This window comes from Eptatretus burgeri, chromosome 10 (genome assembly GCF_056783735.1).
Source record: "Eptatretus burgeri isolate ZD-2024b chromosome 10, Ebu_testis_v1, whole genome shotgun sequence".
In the NCBI taxonomy this organism is placed as follows: domain Eukaryota; kingdom Metazoa; phylum Chordata; class Myxini; order Myxiniformes; family Myxinidae; genus Eptatretus; species Eptatretus burgeri.
In genome coordinates, this window is record NC_140970.1 from 34,197,106 (window position 1) to 34,221,386 (window position 24,281).

The 24,281-nt window shown below is 43.2% G+C and overlaps 1 protein-coding gene across 7 annotated transcripts in view; it reads right to left on the reverse strand.

The window, feature by feature from the left end:
- The window catches only part of LOC147018294 (arf-GAP with coiled-coil, ANK repeat and PH domain-containing protein 3-like), a 192,234-nt gene that overhangs the window by 99,429 nt on the left and 68,524 nt on the right, over positions 1-24,281 (reverse strand). For all 7 annotated transcript variants that reach the window (XM_085897822.1, XM_085897825.1, XM_085897827.1 and 4 more), the window contains exons 3-4: positions 18,361-18,480; positions 18,000-18,053 (exon numbers count right to left, since the gene is read on the reverse strand). In XM_085897822.1, coding sequence (XP_085753948.1) covers positions 18,000-18,053; positions 18,361-18,480 — 174 coding nt within the window. The remainder of the gene's footprint in view (positions 1-17,999; positions 18,054-18,360; positions 18,481-24,281) is intronic.

Genomic DNA, 24,281 nt, shown 5'->3' on the forward strand with positions numbered 1-24,281 from the left:
TCCTTCCATTTCTTCCTTTCCTTCCATTGCCCCACCCCTCACAACGGTTATTCCTGCAGGGATAGAAGCAAGAGGCTTTGAGCATCAAGCCAACAATAAGAGCACACCGGAAAACAAGGTCGCATACACTTTACGCATAATGGAAAACATCACTCACGAATGAGCATTCATGGACACGAGGCATCGATTCGATTTGTTACACTCCGTGCTTGGTTCGAATGAAGTCTCAGAGTTCCATTACCTGCATGAGAGACTTTCCGATGCAGCAATCCAATGCTAATACTGCAATAACAATGCTTCTAAGGGTCTGCCTGCAATGTGATGCTAAAAAAAAAAATCTTTTTCTCCTTTTCAAGTCTATAATATATTCCTCAAACAATAAGAAAACAAGACTACTTCACGATAACAGTGGATATTCACCTTTCCTGCCAAGATGTCTCCATTTAACCATCCAAAGATGTGCTGGAGCTTTAACATCAGTTATGTTTAGAAAGGGCTCCAACAGGTTTTATGTGTAGTCTTACTCGTATAAACCTTTCATTACGACCAGTCGAACCCTTTATTTATCATTCGGTTCTAGATTTTCCCATAACACAAACCACAAACCAACAAACCAAACAAAGCACCTAAACACTCTCTCTGCTCAATGCCAACACATAAAAAATAAATTCACCACCAATAGCTGATGCCTTCTCAACAATAATCCCCAATTAATTTTCTGCACAAGTTATGGCATTTAAACCATTGGCATTTTCCCCAAAGTTTACAGCTTTGCCTATCAGTTCATTCAGAAAAGCTTGCACTCAGAAGTTATTTGAAACCAAAAATGTAATAATGATGATGGCAAAACCTTTGTGTTACGTTCCTACCATTCCTATTCCATCAGGGCATGAACATCACCAGAATATTATTTATAGCATTGAGGGTGGCAATGTCAGTTTGAAAGGATTTAGGTTGGTGATTTCTGGCTGAAAGGTAGTGCACATACCTTTGAGCTGTCTCGTCTGGGTTCGATTCGTGAACAGACTATAAACTGTAGGATTGGTTCTTCACAGGCAGGGCCTCCACCACTACATCACAAAGTATTCCATCCCTCGGATGGATGTGAAACCGAGTGTCCCGTTTACTAACGTAAGCTGGTGGACGTTAACGATCGCATTTTGTCCTTCATGAAGAGGAGGTGAGTTACTTCTGGCATGCTCCAATACAAATTCCTGCCCAAATCACATTCAGTGAAATGTCAAGCCTGGTCAGATGGTTTATCAATGACTTGGGCCACAAAGTTTCCTTGGCTGAGCACGCAAGGTGAGAAAAATTGTGCTGTTAAAGTATTCGTAGATTGCGGTTGTTGGTGTTTGTCGCCTTTGTTCATCAGACTTGATTTGTATTTTTGCATCACCGAGTCCAGCGAAGCGACTGCTTTAATGCTACGACAGTTTTAAAGGATAAGAATCGAAATTAATTGTAATCCGAAACTGCTATCAAAGATATAGGTATGCATTAATTGTGGACAAAAACTTTTTTTGCATTTATGTGTTAGTTGAATCAATACTTTTATCAGAAAAAGGTGTTTGCATGAATGAAAGCATGGCTTGCAGTGGCACAACAGTTAGCTCACCTACTGAAGCATGAAAAGACAAAAAATAACAAGAGCGAAAGTGAGCACAATATATACCCGAAAAAGTCTCTGTGACACACACACACACACACGCACACACACAATTATATATTCAAACACGTCAATTTATGAAGAACAAGAAGGTATATACAGAATTGTGCTACTACATGGGAAACAGCATCCTGGTTGCCATGGCAACCACTTTAGATGACGAACGTATGTCGTGACACACCGTCTCCACAGTCTGTACCGATGTACCAAATATGAAACGTGAAAGTTGAAAACTTTGGGAGTTAGAGTGTGGACAGGAACGGACGGACAGACAGACAGACAGACAGATAGACAGACAGATGGACATATGGACGAACGGTATCACATAATACGCCCCGATATATATATATATATATATATATATATATATATATATATATATATATATATATATATATATATATATATATATATATATATATATATACCAGGCGTATAAAAATGTAAAAAAAATTTTAAAAACAAAATAAAAAAGAAATTCAAAAAAATCACCTAAAGCAATAACAAAAAAGCCAATAAAAACTTACAAAGCCAAAAATATTTGCCTAACTAGAAGGGCACTCAGTAGATTGCATATCTCCGCCAAGCTGATTAGTTTACGTTTTGTTTCCCACTGATAGGCCGGATCTGGATCCAGATCTTCTCCAAAATCGAATCAATTCATCCTTGTTTTACACTCAACCTGTCCACCAAATTTTATCCAAAATCCATGAGACATCCTGCTTACAGGCAGACAAACAGACAGCGGTGAAAACATAACCTTCGTCCATCTTTTGGTGGTGGAGGTTACAATTCGGCAACATAAAGAAAAATAATTGGAAATCAGTTTCCATTCTACAACTCCTTTATTTGACCTGATTATTCCCACTTTCTTGTGGGGTTGGTCAACAAATATTTCTCACCCAATTCTTTCACGAATCGGCTTGCCAGGCCGAACGTGAATTTGTAATTAGTTCAGTCTGCCTGCTACAACATGAATAGTCTTCATGGGATCTTTATTGTCCAACAACTAATGCTGACAGATGGGATACCCAGTTTAATATCCATCTGAGGGATGGAATTGATGAAATGCTCTGCATGCGAAACACCAAGGTGACAGTTTAGAGCTGGCTCAAGATTCAAACCGAGGAAAGAAAGTTCAAACGCAAGTGTGCATACCTCTAAGCCATCCTTCCAGCCCTTAGATTAAAGCTTTCGCTATAATACACAATTATTTCTCACGATGAAATAAGCTATAAAATGTTTGAATGCACCAAATCAAACAAAATCAAAGGTCACTCAAATATAATATTTCACACCGCCAAGGGAAGTGCAAGCTCACCATGGCAGAATGGCTAACTACATTTGTGATGAGTAAATAAATCCTCCTTATATTCCCTCCAGATCCATCAACATAAAATCAAAAGAATGCCGCTCATAAATTTCAGGCACCGCGTGTGCTCACAGACTCCCCGGTTTCAAAAAGCTTTCGATCTTTCTGCTACCTTCCCCCTCCGTCGGCCATGTAGTCGTGACCTCTACATTGCTCTTCATCCATCCTGTTTTCCCTCTTTCTTGAAAATTTTGTTTGCACCACTGCAGCAGACAGACATGTTAATTAAAAATAATGTATCAGCTCCCTTAGACATCCAGACTGTGGTTTTAACCCATTGCACGGATTCCATGAGAGTGTATTTACTTGTCCCAAGGGTTCCCATTTATGTACAGGACTAAGAGGTATACACTATGACAAAATGTGGGGAGGCGGAAGGAGACAAATTAAGGGTGAAAATACAGAGTGGAGCGAAGGAAAGGTAAAGGATGTTGAGAGAAGAGGGAAGGAAGTGGTGGGAGTAGGGAAGTGGGGTTATGTCAGGGATAACGTTTGGTGGGAAGAAAAGTAACATAATATGTAGATGGATTTTAATATGCACGCTGAATAAAATACTCCTACATAGAGTATTTTGATGAAGCATTTTCAAATCTACAAGTCAGACAGCCATCTAAAATGGGAGACAGCGATGACAGTATGTTCCTCCACTGGAATGGCTCACAACATCCAATTCAAACAAACAATGATGCTTCCTGTGAGACCGATGTGAGTGAAGACTTGTTCAAATTCTTGTGGGTTGCTGGGATGGCAAGAAAGGCAAAAGTATTTATAAAGGTATTTATCAGTGACGGTGGAGATTCCAACTTAAGTCTTCGTCATTTCTTCTGCCAAGTTACAGAGTGCCGACCACCCATTGAGTTGATCCCCAGCGAAGCTAACTTGTTGCCTCAAGATGAATTTCAGTTTGTCAGCCCTTTTCAAAGTCATATGTGACGAGAAAGCTAAGGGCTATCTTTGCAATAGATATTATAATGATTGTAATTGATTTTTCTGAAACAAAAATGGATTATATGCCAATCAGCACCTGTTTGCAAGCAGGCTCATGAAGATATTGACGCAGGCTCATGAAGATATAATAAGAGGGAAACCACGGGGTAACATTCCCGGGTCAGATTGCGGGAGAGTGTGTCGGAGTGGTGCTGAGGTGTCGTCCACCAGACGGTGGTCTCCTTGGGTTAACCTGAGGCGGTCCCTTTAGGTGGGTGCCTGGAATGTCCTATCCCTAAGAGAGGATGATCACCTGTCTCTGTTATCATCTGAGCTCAAGCGTTTGGACATCGGTATTGCAGCTCTTTATGAGGTTCGGAGACCGGATTGCAGAGAGATAATGGTGGGTGGTTACACCTACTATTGGTCTGGTCGCTCTGATGGTTACCATACTCATGGAGTTGCTGTAGCTGTGTCCAATAAGCTGATCCCAAAGATAATTGAGGTAACACCGGTCAACGAGCGTATTATGAGATTAAGGATTCGTCACTCCTTAGGTGTCATTTCCCTGGTCTCTGTTTATGCTCCGACTGAGGCGAGTGATCTCACCGTGAAGGATGCATTCTACGCCACGCTCAAGTCTGTGGTTGATCAGTGCCCCAGACGAGATACACTTCTAGTCTGGGGGATTTCAATGCATAAACTGGAACTGATAGGGATGGTTATGAGACATGTTAGTCCCTATGGGTCAGGAAGTGTGAACCACAATAGCACTAAGTTCCTTGACTTTGCAAGAAGTCATGGACTTAGGGTGGCCGGTTCATGGGCTTAGCGTCCACAGGCTCATCGCTGGACTTGGTATTCCAATGCTGGTGGAGTGGCAAAGGAGATTGACCATGTCCTCGTTGATGGTTGCTGGAGGATGATCCAGAACTGCAGGGTCTACCGGAGTGCTCAGTTCCTCAATACTGACCACCGGCTTGTTGTAGCAACTCTAAAGCTGCATCTTAACTCCGGGAGAATGGTACCATCCCAGCCTAGGCTGGATGTTGGCAAGCTTAGGGATGAGAGAGTAGCTGAGGAGTTTGCGAACAGGCTGAGTGGACATTTGGGGGGTCTGGGTGCTTTGGGAGGTCCTGAAGAGTTATGGATTACCTTCAAGACCACCGTCCTTGATGTTGCCGGTGGATGCCTTGGAACTCACCACAGGACAAAGAAGATTTTTTTTCTCTCAAGGGACACTAAATACCATTGACCAGAGTCGCAGGGCCAGGCTGAATGGCAGAGCTGAGCTGTTCAGGGAGCTGAGGCGTAAAACTGTACGTGCACTGAGGGTGGACAAGGAGGCCTATGTGCGAGGAATCTGTGAGGGGGTACAGCATCACCTGTGGGCAGGTGATTCTCGTCCCGCTTACAGGGGAATTCGCGCATTACGTTCATCCAAGCCCATCCCTCGGAGCACTACAGTTTGAGCAGAGAGTGGTAGGCTCTTAACAGAGGAGTCTGAAGTGAAGGCCCGCTGGGCCGGTTACTTTGAGCGGTTGTACCAGGCTGATCCACCAGCTGTCGAGTTGGACGTCAAGGGTGTTACAATCCCTGTTGCTGACCCTCCAATCAACTGTGGTCCACCTTCGCTTGTGGAAACATGGGCTGTGGTGAACCGGTTGAAACGGGGTAAAAGCTCCATGGATCTGTGGCATCCATGCCGAACTTCTCAAGGCTGGTGGAAATGCTGCACTCGTGTCATTGCATGCAGTTTTGTGCTCTGCCTGGAACACAGGCATCATCCCAACTGACTGGAAGAGGGGCCTTGTTGTCCCTCTTCCCTGAAAGGGAAGGGTGATCGCCAAGACTGCAACAACTACCGAGGGGTGACGCTGCTCTCAGTGCCAGGCAAGGTCTTTTCTTGGATAATTCTTGATAGGTTTCACCACCATCTGCTTGAGCACCGGCGTCCAGAGCAGTCAGGCTTTACACCAAAGAGGTCAACGATTGACCGTATCCTTGCACTTCGTGTCCTCACCGAACGCAGATGAGAGTTTCGGCAGGGGCTGCTTGCAGCCTATGTTGATCCCCATAAAGCGTTTGATTCAGTGAATTGGGATGTCCTCTGGAGGATTCTTGGTCTTCGTGGGGTGCCACCAACATTGATTGATCTGATGTTTGAACTCTACTCTGGTACTGAGAGTGCTGTGCAGTGTGGTAGTACCATCTCTGACTTATTTCCAGTTGTTACTGGAGTTCCTCAGGGGTGTGTACTGGCCCCCACACTTTTCAGCACTTGTATGGACTGGATTCTCGGGAGTATGTCGGAGAGATCAGGCTGCGGTGCATCGTTTTGGATTGTCATGATCTCGGACGTTGATTTTGCAGATGATGCAGTCATCTTTGCAGAGACTTTAGACATCCTCTTGGGGGCCCTCGAGGTGCTGAATGAGGAGTCAGAGCTGCTGGGATTACGGGTTTCTTGGGTCAAAACTAAGATCCAGGCTTTCGGTGACATCTTGGATGCTGCTGTCATGTCTGTGTCTGTTTGTGGTGAGGATGTTGAGGTCGTGGAGAGATTCACTTACCTTGGCAGTGATATTCATGTCTCTGCTGGCTGTGAGTCAGAGGTCAATAGACGTCTGGGTCGGGCCTGGGGAGTCATGGACTCACTGGATCATGGGGTGTGGCGCTGCCGGTACCTGTGCGGGAGGATGAAAGTCCGAGTCTTCAGGTCCTTGGTGCTTCCAGTCTTGCTCTATGCATGTGAGACTTGGACTCTGACCAAGGATCTGAGACAGAGACTTAATTTCTTTGGTACCAGGTCTCTTTAGAGAATCCTTGGCTATCGCTGGTCGGATTTTGTGTCCAACGAGCGGTTGCTGAGAGAAACTCTGATGAGATTTGTTACCTGCATAGTTAGTAAGCGCCAGCTGCAGCTGTATGGATATGTGGCTCGTTTTACTGATGCTGATCCTGCTCACCATATTCTCTCAGCGAGGGAGTCTCGTGAGTGGAGGAGGCCAGTGGGCTGACTATGTGCCTCGTGGTTGTAGCACGTTGACCGGCATCTCAAGGAGATGGAGATGGGCCTGGCATCTGCCTGGGGGATGGCCAGACAGAGACCCCTGGTGTACCGGTGGAAAGTGGACGCAGTGACGCGCTGTTCTGGCACATGCTCCCATACCTGACCTGACCTCATGAATACGTAGTCTAACCGGATGTCTCAGAGTAGCAAACCTACCATTGAGCTATCCAGCTTGCGTTTCATCATCCACCTGATTATAAACCATCTCCTTGGTCCGTCTCCATTCCTCGGTTCTACTTCAAACCTGGTGTTCTGTCTGCTAACGTTATCTCTTGGGCATTTTAACAAAGGGAAAGTAAGTTATCACCAGCAACATGAATAAATTCCCTATCTCTGCCACAACCAGCTGCAGTCGACATCGGTCTACACGAGGCAGTTTATGAACGATTTGGGCTAATAGTATATGCTCTATGAGCTGCCAATCCCAACTTACTTTGCCGTTTAATTTTTTAAGAACAATGTTATCAAATAGGGAGAAATGTATTATGTAAGTGGTTGCCATCATTTTCATGACGGAAAATAAATGTGAGAACTTACTAGATGGTCAACAGTTTCTTGCAGAATATATATATATATATATATATATATATATATATATATATATATATATATATATATATATATATATATATATAAATATAAATATATATTGTGCGCTAAATTTATCTCTTTTCTCTTTTTCCCCCCTTTATTTCCCTCTTGATTTTTCAATGTGTTTACGGAGAGGTGAACTCTTGCAAGTTGTTTTTGTAAAGCTCACTTGGCTGTGCCTGGATAAGTTTGAGGGCATAAGAGTAGAAGCTGAAACCCGAATTCTATCCAGGATCCTTCTAATGGCTCCAACTTTCCCAACTTGGGTTCCTCCCAATGGCTCCAATGCTGTATTTTTGGTGTTTCATTCAATTCAGTCCGTTTGTTGTTTGCTGGTAACATCGAGTTGTCTCGTTTTAAAGACATAATCATATTAGTTTAGATTTTATTTTATTTGAAATTCTGATGTCGTGACGGCAACAGATGATGGAAAATCACAACATATAATCCTTTGGATGGGGATATAATGCTTGACTGTCTTGTCTGCCATTACATTGTGAATGCTAAACATCCTTGAGAATTCATTAAGATTAGTAGGTGCATGCATAACAAATCAAAACTAATCCCCACTGTGTGCCATTAACCTGACCAACTACTCGGATGTATGATTTGTACTACCTGCGGTAGATGGGTATGCCGCAACATGGATGTAGCACAGATAATTGTGTGGTCTTCTCCTACTACTCGGTTTTCTTGTTTGTCCCGGAATAACTCGAAAGCAGAATTTAACCACCCGAAAAGGTGGAAATTCTGGTGTTTTACTTTTTTTCTTTTTTTCCAGAGCTGGCCATTATAGTTTCTTTTCTTCTTTTTTAAACCCTGAGCTAAGTATTTTCATCAAAGTTTATCAACGTCAGAATGAATGCAAACCCAAGTATTTCAACCATGTACGTATATATCGAGGTAAAATAAAACAGGCTCAAATTAGAGAGTTCATAGAACACGTTACCCCTCACAGTGTTCAATCACTTTCTTCATTTTAAATAAAACTAGAAGGGCACTGGGTAGAGCGCATACCTCCGACGCGATGTGTGATCCATGACAACATATTGGGCCCAATACTTTTTTGGAATTTGCAATATATCGTTTTTGGCCTTAACTCTCAATGGTGAAGAATCACTTTTAATATTAAATAATTCTCGATCCAGATCCGGATTCATTTCTTCACCAAAATCAAATCAATTTGGCGTGATGACACACCCAGCGTGTCCACCAGGTTTTATCCAAATCCGCCCACAACTTTTTGCGATATCGTGCTACATATCGTTTTTGGCCCGATGTCTCAATGGTGAAGAATCATTTTAAGAATTCTAGTAGTCGGATCCGGATCCAGATCTTCACCAAAATCTAATCAGTTCGTCCTTGTCATACACCCAACCTGTCCACAAAATTTCATCAGAATCCGTCCACAACTTTTTGAGATATCCTGAACACAGACAGAAAGACAAACAAACAAGCAAGAAGACGTCGTGCAGAGCACGATACTTGCAAAATCCATAAAACAAATTTGCCCTCAAAAATAATTGCTGATTGAATTCAATGGCCAAATATGCAACTCCTCTTCAAATTTCAAGTGAATCGGATGAAAATTGACAATCTTAGAAATTCGGCCTATGTTGACCTTTTGGCCTATGTCGACCTCCAATATAATTGGCGGTTGAATTCAGTGACCTGAAATATTTATCCTTTTCAAATTTCAAGTCAATCGGAAGAAAATTTAAGATTTTATAAATGCCACTATAGTTATTGACCTTTGGCCTATGTTGAGCTTTTGGTCCGTGTTGACATCAAATATAATTGGCTGGTTTAATTCAGTGATCGGAAGTAGAAATCATCTCCAAATCTCAAGTCAATCGGAGGAAAATTGAGGATTTCAGAAATCTCGCCGAAGTTGTTGACCTTTGGCCTAAACTGACCTTTTGACCTTTTGACCTCAAACACAATAGGCTTCTTGTTGATGACAAACTCTACCATGTGGTGAAGTTTCGTGAAGATCGGTTTAAAATTATGACCTGTACGTGACAAACAGACAGATAAACAAACAGCAGACAGACAGACAGAATAACAAAATCGACTAACCAATATACTTGAAAAATCTTCAATTTTGCAAATAACAAACAAACAGACAAACAGACAGAAAGTGGTGAAACCATAACCTCCTTCACCTTCGGTGGTGGAGGTAATCATGCCTGTAAAGATCGTTACAAAAACAAATTCTGGAAGTTCATCGCTATTGAAGCAGTCTTATACACCGCCTTATTTAACATGTCCAAGTACTGATGAACTGAAGGGATTTGGAAGTGACAATCAGGTGATTTGTGTCCGAACACGTTCAAGTGTATAATTCAATTTAAATAAAATAAAGACTGCAAAAGTCAGATTTTTTTTTTTTTTTTTTTTTTTTTTTTTTTTTTTTTTTTTGTATACCTTGGTCGAGGCTCGTATGAGAGCTAACACACAACTCACAGCAAGGAGGCATGAGACAAGAGGGGCGGGAGTGGAAGGGACAAAACATTTGGGAACAGACACAGGTGAACTGTGGAAGGGAGAGGGATGGGGATGGGACGGGGAACATGGCGAGGGGAAGATGGACATTAAAGGGACTTTCAGGAAGGAAAGCAGGAGAATTGAAGGAAGTGGGCTTGGGTGGATTATCGGGGGTAGAAAAGATCGAGGATTTGGATGGGGGAAGATAAGAGGTGGTGGTGAACAGCTGTTTTGAAAGCCTGAAGGGAAGAATGGGAAAGAATAGAGTGAGGAAGTTTATTCCAAAGGCGGGAAAAAAAGAGGAATGAAAGAGTGAAGATGAGCAGTGATTCGTGATTTTGGTAGTTTTACCAGAAGGGGGTTGTTGGCGGACCTTGAGCGCCCTGTGGAAATGTGGTTGGGACAAATCGCAGAGAGAGCAGGGGGGGCAAGGCTGGAGAGGAGTCGGTAGAAGACAGAAAGACCACCGACCAACCTGCGGTGATTGAGTGAGAGGCCCAAAGACTCAGCTTCATTGCGGGAGATGCCAATGATCTTAAAAGCCCTGGTTTCGACAGCGTGAAGTCGAGAAAGGGGGGAGGCAGGAGCACCAGCCCAGAGGGGAGAGCAGTACTCCATCAGGCTACGGACAAAAGCTTTGTAAGTGGTCAGGAGCTCAAGAGGGCCGAGGAAGGACTTTGCACGACGGAGGATTCCCAGTCGGCGACTGGCTTTTGAGGCAAGGTTGGAAATGTGACTTTCCCAGGAAAGGTCATGGCAGATAGTGAGACCCAGAAGCTTGAAGGAAAAGACTTCTTCCAGAGGATTGTTGAGAAAGTGCATGGAGGGTTTTGTAAACGGTCCTTTCAAGAGACATAGTGAGAGTGTGAGATTTGTCTGGATTGAAAGACATGTTCCACGTGTTGGACCAGTTTGTGATTTTATCCAGATCTGCAGTGAGCGAAGAAGCTGCTGCTTGCCGGTCTGAGGGATGACAGATGGTACGGCAGAGGGTTGAGTCATCGGCAAAGAGAAATAGAGGATTTTCCAGAGAGTCCGAGAGATCATTGATGAAAACCAGAAAAGAACAGGGCCCAGAACGCTACCTTGAGGAACTCCAGCCTGCACAGGAAGAGGGGATGAAAGAACTCCATTTAGGGCCACACGTTGACTGCGACAGGAGAGGAAGTCTGCGAGCCATGAGTGGAGATGGCCTTGAATACCATGGGCAGAGAGTTTGGTGAGTAGGGCAGGGTGCCAGACTGTGTCAAAAGCACGTGATATGTCCAGGGATACGGCTCGGATTTCCTGTCTGGCATTGAGGACCTCCATCCATTGATGGGAGAGCAGTAGCAGCATATCTAGGGTAGAGTGACCTGGTCTGAAACCAAATTGATGATTGGAAATCAAGCCATTGGAGAAGAGGAAGGATTTCATGTCTGAAGCGATGATGGATTCCATAACCTTGCTGATGATTGGGAGAAGGCTGATTGGTCTATAGTTACAGGGATCTGTTTTTGCACCTTTTTATGCAGGGCAGTGATGTTAGCAGATTTCCAAGCAGATGGCAGATGACCTTGGGAAAATGAGAGGGTGAATAGAACAGAGAGAGGGTGAGCAAGAGCAGAAGAGCAGGCTTTGAGGACACGTGGGCTGATGCCGTCTGGACCGGTTGCAGAATCTGACTCGAGGTTTGAAAGCAAGCTCTCCACCTTGTCAGGAGAAAAGGATACAGAGTCCAGGGACAGTTGGGTGCGACTGGGTAAAGTGGGTAGAGATAGTGATGGGTTTGGGACACAAGATTTAGCTGCAAACACCGAGTTTAGACATTCAGCTTTATCACGTGTGGAATCAGCAGTGCGGCCATTTGAGGTAAGGGAGGGGATGGAGGGGGAACATACACCAGAAACAGATTTGATTAAACGCCACCAGGATTTTGAGGAGGGAGAGAGGTTTGAGAGTTCAGACTTGAGATGAGAAAGATGTTGTTTTCTGGCTCTCCTGAGGGTAGATACACACTTGTTCCGAGCTTTGTGGAAAGAACTGAGATTGCCCTCAGTTGGGTTTGCTTTCCATGAGGCAAAGGCAAGTTGTTTCAGGACAACTGCCTCGCCACAAGCTTCAGTAAACCAAGGGCGGGAGGAAGGGTAAGACAACTGAACACGAGAGGGGATAAATCTGTGCATGAGGGAGAGCAAGTTTCTTTGAAAGAATTCCCAGGATGAGTTGATGTTTGAGAAAGTAGTGATAGGAGACCAGTCTGTAAGTTTGATGGCTGCTCGGAGACCCTGCCAGTCGGCTTGAGTGGAATGCCAGACTCGACGGCGGTGAGGTGGTTCTCTGATAACAGCCAGAGAGATGTCCACTTTGACAAGGACGTGGTCAGAAGAACCAATTGGAGCGAAGGAAGAGCAGCAGATATTGTCAGGGAAATTTGTCAAAATCAGATCCAGAAGAGATGGAGTACCATTGGTTGAGATCCGGGTCGGGAAGTTGACCGATTGAGTCAGTCCCAATGAGTCACAGAAAGCTTTTGCTGATGTCCCATGGCAGGTGAGAGAGGTACCCACACCTAGCCAACTGGCGTGATGACAATTGAAGTCGCCACATAAGAGGAAGAGAGAGTTTGGATGAGAAGATAGAAGATGGTCCATGTTTTCGGAGAGTGAGGTGTAGATGGAGTCATCACTGTTCGGTGGACGGTACAGTACACATATAAACATGAGGTGGGAGTGGAGGGGAAGCCGAAGCCAGAGGTATTCCTGGGGGTGTGGGGGAGTGAGAGCAGTGCAGGGAGAGTGAGGAATAGAGTCTTTTGATGAAGAGAGCAACACCTCCACCAGGACGAGGCTCAGGTCTGTCATACCGTAAGAGGGAGTAACCAGGGAGAGATACTTGGGAGTCAGACACGTCTTGGGAGAGGAAAGTTTCTGTTAGGCAGATAATGTCTGGTTTGTCAGTGGCAACCTGCATGGAAAGATCTGAAAGGTTTGAGCGAAGGCCCCGGATATTTGAGGTCCACACTTTTAATGAAGAGGTAGGGGAGGAGGCTTTTGGTGCAGGAGGTGGAGGGGGCGGGGGAGGGTCGGACGAGGGACGAGGGGGGAGGTAAGGAGGGTTGCTGAAGGAGTGTGGGGTATTGCAGAATAGCGAGGGGAGGGGGCCGAATGAGGAGGAGAAAAGGCTCTGTGGTGCTGTGAGAGAGGGGGACAAGAGACAAGGAAGATGGCAGTTGAGGATTTGAGGAGGTGGAGTGAAGAGATGGAGATGAGAGGGCAGTGGAGGGAGGCAGGTTGGTGGATGAGAGGGGGGGCAACTTAGAGAAGGAAGAGTGAGGGGATGAAAGGTGGGAGAAAGGTGAGGGGGAATTTTTGAAAGAGGTGAGAGGGAGGCTTGGAGGGAGAAGAGTGGGGTGGTTGCTTTGCGAGTGAGAGGGAGGGGGGGGGCGCGTGAGTTGGCACTGAAGTTGGAAAAAAAGAATGGTTGATGGAAAGCGAGCATCCATGGCAAACTGTGGTTTTTAAAAGTTTTAGGTCAGATATACGATTTAACACAATTCTTGATGGATGCAATGAAGGCGAATTCAGAGCATGGAGAGAAGAAGCGCTGTAATAGTTGGATTTTTTAGGCAAGGAATGAAGGAGAGGTCGAAATGAGAGCAGTCTGTTAAAATAGCAGAAGAGTTTTATAAAATAATTCTGATTAATAATATAATTCTGATTAATAAAATAATTATAATTATAAAAGATTAATAAAATAATTCTGGAATTTACTGCTATTTTACCGTCATTTGCGCAGTGTCTATCACACCACCCTATCTAACACGTTGCATTACTTCTTCGTGCCTGGTGTTTTTGTCCTTTATGACGTCATTAAAAACAATACGTTTCCTGTTTTGGAATGATTTTCAATTTTGTTTGACTTGACAGGCAGACAGGCAGACGGGCAGACAGGCAGATGGTGTAAATAAACTATCTCACTGAGATTGGGACAAATCAAGAGCCAAGGGAGCACTGAAGTACAGGTTCGTTTTCCGTTTCATGTTCCGATTCATGTTCAAACGAAAACATTCAAACGAAATCAAGTTGTTCCTCGATCGTAAAGCGACGTTTGTGGACAGACGGCGGGACATGAACGAATTGCTTAACCACGATTTTTCGTTTCGTGGGCGCAGGGAAGTTACATCCACAATGACGAACAACCACCACAAGTTGTGCTCATATTAAGTTAGTTATCTTTGACATAAATGAACTGCCATCTTCACCGGGAGAAAGACAGCATGTACAAACATGTAATTAATAGATAAACAACAATAATGATGGATGAAATGTTCAGAATTTTGCTTACTTGTGCTTTTCACGTATCCATTTTCAAGTCGGTGAGGTTTCGGAATTTTAGCTGGGAAAGGTGGTATTATTGTTCAACGTGCCCTTTCGGTTTAGTTACACAGACAAAATCACACACTGCTAAATGAAGCGTCGGCTACTGCACTGCTACCTGCAGTGTTATTTAGCCACACAACTTTATAAGCCTTTTGTGGGAATACATCTGTCCATCCCATCTCCTTCCCCACTTTCTCCACACCCCCCTCCTTGGGAAAAGAAGAAATCCACAGAACCGTTTCTGGCACACATGGCAATCATCATTTCGGAGTTGAATCCCCCCAAGTGTTGAGCTGGCAAGCGGTTCCACATAAGATTAACTAAGCCAGGATTGTAATTTAAATTTCAACATCTTTTTCCCAGCTACAATTTATGAAACTCGTTTATAATTATAGAATAGATGCTAAAACTGGATGGCTGTGTGACGGGTTCTCTGCGTTAGTCGGGATCCTTGCAACTATTGCTAGTGTGGCGCATGAGTACACGGCTCCGAACGGTTAATAGAGGAGATTTGGATATAATCTGACGTGGGACGGCTTGTCAGAGCTCAACGCTTTGGGAGAACCCTCTGGATTTTAATAAGATTAATGATCAGCTTCATCTGATGGCCAGTGGCCCCAAACGTCGATGGAATGGCCATGTGTTGTAGCCCTGTGGAGTAGGTTGTATGTGTTTACAGTATTTGCTCTTTACTTCTTCGGGGTTCTTTCTGACGAGTCCAATGCAGTATTTGGTTTTCCATTTCATTGTGTTTGTACCATACCCTGATGCCGTGTGGACTGTGCTTCCCCCGCTGTTGGATCTCTGGTCGCTTGTACCTATTGCTGTGTTTCAATCTGGGGAGAAACTGCTGAAAATCTACCTGTCCGTGTGTCTTCCCGACATGTTTGTTCGTTATTCCTACTTTTTCACAATTCTCTTTATTCGTTCGAATTCTTGCTTTTTCTTTTATTTCATCTCTTTTACTCCATTCCTCTCTGTCGTTATCTATGTCGAAGGAGAAGTGAATTCTTGCAGACATTTTTCTATAATTGGCTGCGCTTGGATGGGGTTGAGGGTTGTGGAATCGCGACCGAAAGCCCAATCCTATCCAGGCTCCTCCTGATGACTTCATCTTTGCTTTTTGCTTGTTTTTGGGTTCCTTCTGATGATTAGTGCAGTATTTGGTATTCCGTTTGATTTATCTAACCATGCGCTTTGGTCTTTGGACCATGTATAGATGGTTTGACAAGCTTTGTTGAAATGTGTACTTTGGCCACGGGGTTGAGGTGCACGCACTTAGCTTTCTTGCAATGTTTTATCTTTTTTACTTTTTTTTAATGAACAAGGTTGCTTCATAAGAGGCCAGCGGTCCCCAAGGATTATACCATGAGCACGCGCTCTGGCCCTTTGGGTTATAGGATGCATGTGTGTTTGTATGACCATGAGCCTTGGCCTTATGGTCAAGTGTATGTGCATTAGTTTGATGAGCTTTGTTTGACTGCGTACATTTAGTCTTGGGACTGAAGTAAATGTCCTTAGCTTTTTTATAATGTTTTTTTTTTTAACCTTTTAATATAAAAAGGCATCTTTTGACAGATATATTAACAACAAGTGGACCGTTTATACTGTGAGCATGTATTCTTGTCCTGCGTGATAAGATGCACGAGTTTTGGTATGACCATAAGCCGAAGCTTTTGGGCCAAGGTACACGTGTAATATGGAATAGGCAAAGCCAAGAAGCGAACGTAGAATTCTTCTTACATTCGCTTCTGACTTTACCTATAACTTGTTCACAACTGTATATTTGCCAACTATACCGTGGTACGTGGAAGCGCCGCACAGCTGATGATTTTGACGCAATTTCCGGTCACTTCTGCCTGGATTCGGGATGAGCGATCAAATAATGTAAATCACGATTAAAAATTATTTTTTTGATGATGCGGGAGATATCTTTATTAAAATTAACTTTGGGAAAAATATAATTGAATAAATAAACACTTCCGGTCATGATCTCCCGGCATGCATCATTCCCCATGACAAAAACCAGAAACAAAAGGGTCATAGCCGACGACACGGATTCCAAATTGCCAGGGTATTGTGTTGTTGTTGTTTCCTATTCTCTCATGTGCACGCGTTGAGTATGAAGCTCACTAAGTTCGCTATTACCTGGACAAGCTTTGTTTGACAGTGTCCTGTGGTCTTGGGGCTTGAAGTACAACTGTTTATAAACTTTGTTGCAATGTATTTTGTTTTGCGTTTTTTTTACTTTTTTGATGAAACAAAAAAAGTCATCTCTCAACAGAGATTTATGCCAATGAGCTCGAAACATGTCCGTGGAGCGATTCGCTTCTCAAAGGGGTGCTGTAACTGCCACAAAAGGCTTCTAAAGGGAGGCTGTAAAATAACACTGGGTAGCAGTGTGGCAGCTGGCATCGCACATACAGCAGTGGGTGGTTCTGTCTTCCATAAACTGCAACTCGGCCAGAAGTCATCTATCATTACACTTGTAAAGCAATACGAATCACAAATCAAGTTATCAATCTGTTGTGCTTGTTGTTGTTGTTGTTGTTCGGTAAATAACTATCTTTGTAAATACCTACAATAACTCACCATCATGCACTCGCACAACGAAACAGCAATGACAAGAGGAAAAGGAAAAGAGCTGCAGTTTAGCTTTTCAGCTCGGGTGACTCCTGCAAGCACTATAAGGCATAAAAGGTTTCTGTTCACAACCTCAAAGCACTATCCAGAAATGGAGAGTAAAATAAATATATCACAATTGAATAAAATAGGTTTCACGGGTGTTGTTTTGTGTTTTAACTCAGTAAATTTATTCACTGGCAATGCCGATATTTAATGCCCATCGCGACGTAATTGCCCTGAGAAGGAGTTCGTGGGCTGCCTTGTTGAACCGCCGCAGCCGTTAATTTGGTGATGATGTTCCTTCAATCCTGTTCGGCAGGGAAGTCTAGTATTGTAACCGAGCGATAATGAAAGGGTGATGATTGATTATGCAGCATGTCCAGGTCAGGAATGGTGTACGACTTGAAGAACTTGGAGGTGATGGTACCCCCAAGCACTTACTGTCTTTGTCCTTCTCAGTGGCGAAGGTCATGGGTTTGGAAGGTACCACTGAAGAAGCCTTGGTGAATTACAACAGTGCATCCTGCAGAGAGTTCACGCTACAGCAACAATAAGCCGTTGGTGGAGGGATGGATGTTTAGGCCAGATTTTGAAGTGCTGATCAAGTGGGTTCTTTATGCTGAATGTTGTTAAGCTTTTTTTTGTGTTGTCGTTACAGCCAACTCCTATCCATGCAAGTGGAGAGTGTTCCATCACAATCCTGACTTGTGATTTGTACATGGTAGAGAGGTTTTGGGGATTCAGATGCGACACTTACCGCAGCATGCCCAGCCTCAAACATGCCTTGAATTTCTGGTCAATGGTAACTTTAATCCAAAGTCTTACTGTGATAAATTTAATCCAAAGGCATTTAAAAAAAAAAAAGACTGGGCAAGGCCCGTTAAGTTTTCTTACCGTGTAATATGTTACAATTTCCTGCAGCCCCACAGCAAACTTATCCAGGCAGTCCTGCATCAAAGACAGCGAGAGGAATATTGTGAACACAAAATCCTGGCAAATCTTTTCAAGTATTACCCTGAAAATCCATGCATTCAATAGTAATCAGTAAAGCGCATAAATAGATAATCAAACAAGCAAATTCATTTGTACATAGGCCACCAAGTCGGATAAAACAGGAATTTCTATTTGTTTATGGACCCAACGAGGTAAGCATTAACATGAGGAATCAGGTACCAAATAATGCACGGAAGTAATGATTGCTTGAAAAATGATACACTTGGACAAGCTATAGACATCTTTGAGCTCGGCATCTTACCGCTAGCATGTCATCCTTCCTTGTGTGCGTGACCAGCTCACGTAATCCACTCACAAAGAGCCGGTTGGCTGCAGTGTATGCCTTTCCAGCCTCGATCATTCCCCCACAGAGCTTTACAAGCTGCATCAGAAAGGAATGGAAGATGAAAAAGAGAGAGGGAGGCCCATTCAGCCTCAAAACCGAGCGAGCAAGATTCATTTTGCCATTCGCTTAATGCAGTCGTGTATTTTCTCTCAACCTGAAAAGTTTCTCAAAACTCATAAATTAACTTTACCAAAAATTAGAACACGTTGAGCTTGACCTTTAGTAGCAAAAAACAAAGAAATTCTTACAATCTGAGCAACTAAATTTTCACCAAATGATGTTTTTACACTGTGAACTTTTTTTTTCTTTTCTTTTTTTTTTACTGAAAGCTGATTGGTTCACTGAAAAACAAATAAATGACTTAGCTGAAAAACATTTTTTTTTTCATTCTACAATCTAGCCTCCATCACCCCCATCCATCCCATCCCTCCACCCCCCATGAGTGGGGCATACTTACCTCCACCACCGAAGATGAAGGAGGTTATGTTTTCACCACTTTCTATCTGTTTGTCTGTTTACAGAATATCTCAAAAAGTTGTGGACGGATCCGGATTACATTTTGTGGGCACGTTCGGTGTGTGAAAGGGACGAACTGATTAGATTTAGGTGAAGATCCGGATCCGGATCAGACTTCTATAATCTCAAGAAATTCTTCACCATTAAGAAATAGTGCTCAACCAATATATAGCACAATATCTCAAAAAGTTTTGAACGGATTCGGACGAAACTTGGTGGACAGGTTAGGTGTGTTACAAGGACGAATTGATTCGATTTTGGTGAAGATCCGAATCCGGATCTGGATACGAGAATTATTTAATTTCAAAGTGATTCTTCACCATTGAGAGACAGGGCCAAAAACGATATAGTACTGTATAGCATGATATTTCAAAAATGTATTGGGCCCGATATGTTCTCGTGGATCAGGCATTGTGTGGCAGAGGTATGTGCTCTACCGAGTGCCCTTCAAGTTGTAATTAAAACAGAATAATTAAAGATTAAGAATAACCATAGTTGAGGCCTTCCATTTAATCAGCAGCTGATCAGGATGAACAAAAAAAACGAAAAGAAAAAAAAGTTATGAATGCACCTTGCCGCCCCAGTCATAATTTATGAATGAAAAGATATGGCTGATATTATATGTTCACACCATATAAGCAATTTTGCCAACGGACTGGTGGGTTGTCGTGGTATATTGTGCCAATTACCACTGGCTTTGCATTGAGGAAATGAAGGCAAGCTATACAGACAAATTCCTTTGATCTACCAATCAAAATTAGCAAGATTAGTCATCACTATTGGCTTGTAAGTGGACTTGAGAGTTTTGGTTCATTAGCACTGCCACCGAAGGTGGACAGAGACGATGTTTTTACCGCTGTCTGTCTGTTTGTCTGTCGGTCTGTGAGCAGGATAACTCAAAAGGTTATGCATGGATTCGGACGAAACCTGGTGGAAAGGTTGGGTGCGTCACAAGGATGAATTGATTATATTGTGGTGTAGATCTGGTTTTGGAGACTCGGATTTAAGTGATTCTTCACCATTGAGTGATCGGGCTGAAACGACGAATAGCACGATATCTTTAAAACTTTTGGACGGATTATGACAAAACTTGGTGCATGAGTTGGGTGGGTGACAAGCACAAGTGGTGCGGATCCAGATCCGACCCATCAGTGGGATACAAAACGTAAACTGTTCAGCCTGGCGGAGGCATGCGCTCTACCGAGTGTCGTTTGAGCTGCTTATTGTGTCATTGTGACAACATGCATGGTCTCTGTCGTGAACATTTTATAGTGCCACAATTCATGTTGGGAAATAACTTATGCTGATGAAAAATACTTTTGGAATGATGTTGGTGATTTTTCTGACAAGGAACTATGAAGTCAACATGATATTTACCAAATTAAAATATTTCAATATTTACTTGGCTAAAAAGGTACTGAATATTTTTTTCAATATACAACTTGTGATCCCAAGTTGAACCTCGCAGAACGTCTTCACTCTCCTTTTAGACACTTTTACCAAAAATATCGATGTTCGCAGACAGGTTGAAAGCTGGCTTCTGACAAACGAGCTTTCATTTTTGGCAACATCCGTGGCCTGTGCTACTTTGTCGCTGGCCCCTATCTGCAAACTTGGCTAGCCAGCTGCCTCCCTGTCTGGATTCTATCAGACGCAGAAAGAAAATTCCATGCCATATACCAGAAACTTACAGAGAGGCACACCGAGCAAATACAGACAGGGAGAAGGAAAGCTTATCATCGTGATGGTTGTTAGTGGGTCCACGGGTGAAGTGTTTTGGCCATGCAAAAACGTGCAGTGTCCATTATGTATTTTTTTCAACTGCAGTGTATATTTTAAATCCTCAAACAAACAAAGACGTCGTGCATCATGCACAAAGATGCATCGGTGTTGTATATGCATACAATTACGTACCGCTGCACGAGACTGTGCATCTTTGTTTGGAATTATGGTGAGAATGGGTGATGATAATTAACTCAGGCAGCTGAAAATATCTTATAATGCACTGTCTGCAAACGCGACATAGCTCACTTACCTTTGAACTATCGAGTCTGCCTTGGATTCCCGACCCAACTATAAACTGTTGGATTTGTGCCTCGCAGGTAAGGTATCTCATCGCTCAAAATGAATGTTACCCTGTTCTATTTCCTATCGTGAGTTGAAAAACGTGAAAGATCCAATGGTATGTTTCTCAAATAATAGGTTGGATTGTCGTCAACACATTTCAAATTTCTGCCACCTTCTGTGAAACATCAGGCCTGGCCAGCCAGTTCGTGAAAGACTTGTGTCAAAAGCTTTCCCATACCGACTTCTTCTTCTTCTTCTTCTTCTTCTTCTTCTTCTCTGCGTCTTTATCCCAACAGTTAGGGGTCGGCCACTCGGATCTGCCTTCTCCATCCCCCTCTGTCCTCCGCATCTTCCCCTCTCAATCCGAAGCTCTTCCAATCTCTTTCCACGACTTCCCTCCACCTTAATCTCTGTCGTCCTGTTGACATTTCCCCTGTAATTGGCCCATTCCTTGCTTTATTGGTTCTTATCCTTTTGGCTTGTCCAAACTACCACAACTTCGTCTTTCTCATCTTTTCTGCGATACCTACAACTCCAGCTCTCTTGCGTTTCTCTTAATGACACTGTGAATCCAGCTCAGCATTCTCATGTCTGTCCTCTCCAGCAACTTATCTTACCCTTTTCTCAAAGCCTACGTTTCTGCACTATACACCATAACTGGTCTAATCTCTATCTTGTAGATTTAAACCTTAAATTTTCTTGCTATCCTTCTATCATAGACGACTCCATTAACCTTGCTCCATTTTGCCCATGCTGCCTTCACGCCATCCTGGATTTCTACTTCAAAACCTCCCCCTTCCTTTAGCATTGGACCAAGGTATTTTAAGTTGTCCACTTGTTTCAGCTGTCCACCCCTTATAAACTACAATCTTGACCCTCTCGGTTATAGTTTTACCAAACAGCATGACCACTACCTCTGTCTTTATAGCATTAACCTTCAATCCCGACCTCTCTGAGATATTTTGTCATTCCAGTACTCTTCTCTGCAGCTGAAACTTCACAAGGTGAAAATTATTGCCACTAAAGTTAGTAGTAGTCGTATTAGTAGTAGGAGTAGTAGGAGGAGGAGGAGGAGGAGCAATATGTCGGCAAACATTATAACCTAATGGTCCATCACACAAAATCGATGGACAATTGTGAAAAAATTAATCCTGTGTATCAGCCATTTCAAAGAAGATATGTGGGAATCTTTTTGCATCACAATCCTGGTGTTGGCTTAATGGTTAGGGTGGTGGGCTTGGGATCCTAATGTCCTGAGTTCTATTTGAATCCTGCTTGGCTATTTGAATTAATACCAGGTGGGGTTGACTCTGCCTGTCATCCTTCTGAGGTCGGCAAAATGAGTGCCAGCATGCTGGTATCCTGTGTCGGAGTGGCCACCCGTCCAGGAGTGTGCCCAAGAGCCAAAGAGACTGCTTAGGTAGCACCAACGCTCTGCACGGAGTATGGTCCCAATGGATGGATGGATGGACTTGCATCACAATGGCACAACAATTAGTGTAAAAAAAAAAAGAAGTGATGTGCTTTGTTGGTCTCCCTACTTCATAGATATACCCTTTTATAAACAAACCAAACTGCAGACCGATGAAACAAACAAATTAATGACTGTAAATCAAAAAAATACTGATCAACATGCTGCAAAACCTACTTGTAATAGTGTAATAAAAATCCTAAATTATTCGCTCAGGCATACATGTAACACACCGAAGAGGGAGTACAATCATGTTGCAAATTCCAACGATATTTTGAGAAATGTAATGACTACTGCATGGTAATCCTGGATAACGGGCTAAGCAGGCCATGTGGACGAAACATGTTTCAAAGGAAAATCAATTGCATGAACAAAGGGCTGGACATCACAGCCGTTAGTTGATATGATCCATTGTTACCGGGGTGTTTGGCAGAACATTTTGTTATATCTGGAACCCAAGCTCCCCGACCGCTGTTTGGCTCTACAGATTTTGTTTATGAAGTGATTGTACTGCAGCAATGAAACATTTGATGAACTACATCCATTTTAAACTGGCTTTGAGACAGATTGTTCATCTTTCTGTTTTAGCATATATCATTTTTAAAATGAGAGTGAAAAAATAATATTTATCTCTTGGAATAAAATGGAAGATACACAACAAACGTACGAGCACATCTAGCTCAAGGGGGGGACTATAGCTACAGCTTGCTCGATGTTTAGAATACTCATTCCAATATGTAATTGGCCTAGGTCTCTCTCTCTCGCTCTCTCTCTCGCTCTCTCTCGCTCTCTCTCGCTCTCTCTCGCTCTCTCTCGCTCTCTCTCGCTCTCTCTCTCTCTCTCTCTCTCTCTCTCTCTCTCTCTCTCTCTCTCTCTCTCTCTCTCTCTCTCTCTCTCTCTCTCTCTCTCTCTCTCTCTCTCTCTCTTTCGCTCTCTCTCTCTCTCTCTCTCTCTCTCTCTCTCTCTCTCTCTCTCTCTCTCTCTCTCTCTCTCTCTCTCTCTCTCTCTCTCTCTCTCTCTCTCTCTCTCTCTCTCTCTCTCTCTCTCTCTCTCTCTCTCTCTCTCTCTCTCTCTCTCTCTCTCTCTCTCTCTCTCTCTCTCTCTCTCTCTCTCTCTCTCTCTCTCTCTCTCTCTCTCTCTCTCTCTCTCTCTCTCTCTCTCTCTCTCTCTCTCTCTCTCTCTCTCTCTCTCTCTCTCTCTCTCTCTCTCTCTCTCTCTCTCTCTCTCTCTCTCTCTCTCTCTCTCTCTCTCTCTCTCTCTCTCTCTCTCTCTCTCTCTCTCTCTCTCTCTCTCTCTCTCTCTCTCTCTCTCTCTCTCTCTCTCTCTCTCTCTCTCTCTCTCTCTCTCTCTCTCTCTTTATTGGCAGTTTTTAGGCAACTGTTGTGTTGCACTGATGGGACTGCAACAGGTGATGTATTGCCCAACTTAAATACAGAGACTGAATTCTCACCCAGTGCATCTCTTCTTCTTGTTGTTCTTTTCATTGACGGTGCTATGAAATCGTCGTTTTATGAAGATTGAAGACTACTTAATTGATTAATTATTTGGTGAATCAGCGTGAAAATGGCAAAGTCGTCTTTTTTCAGGGAGGTTGGTCGCCGTAGCAGCAATTGTTACCGATGGTTGCATCAACCTATTTTCTTACGGTGTGGATAATCCTCAAAGCAGAGGGGAATGTGCAGCTGCACCACCTGAACCAGAAGCATCAAATTTTGATTATTTTGATGGCATATAAATTAGGCATCATTTTAATGGGCAGAATCATTCACTAAAGGGACTCGAC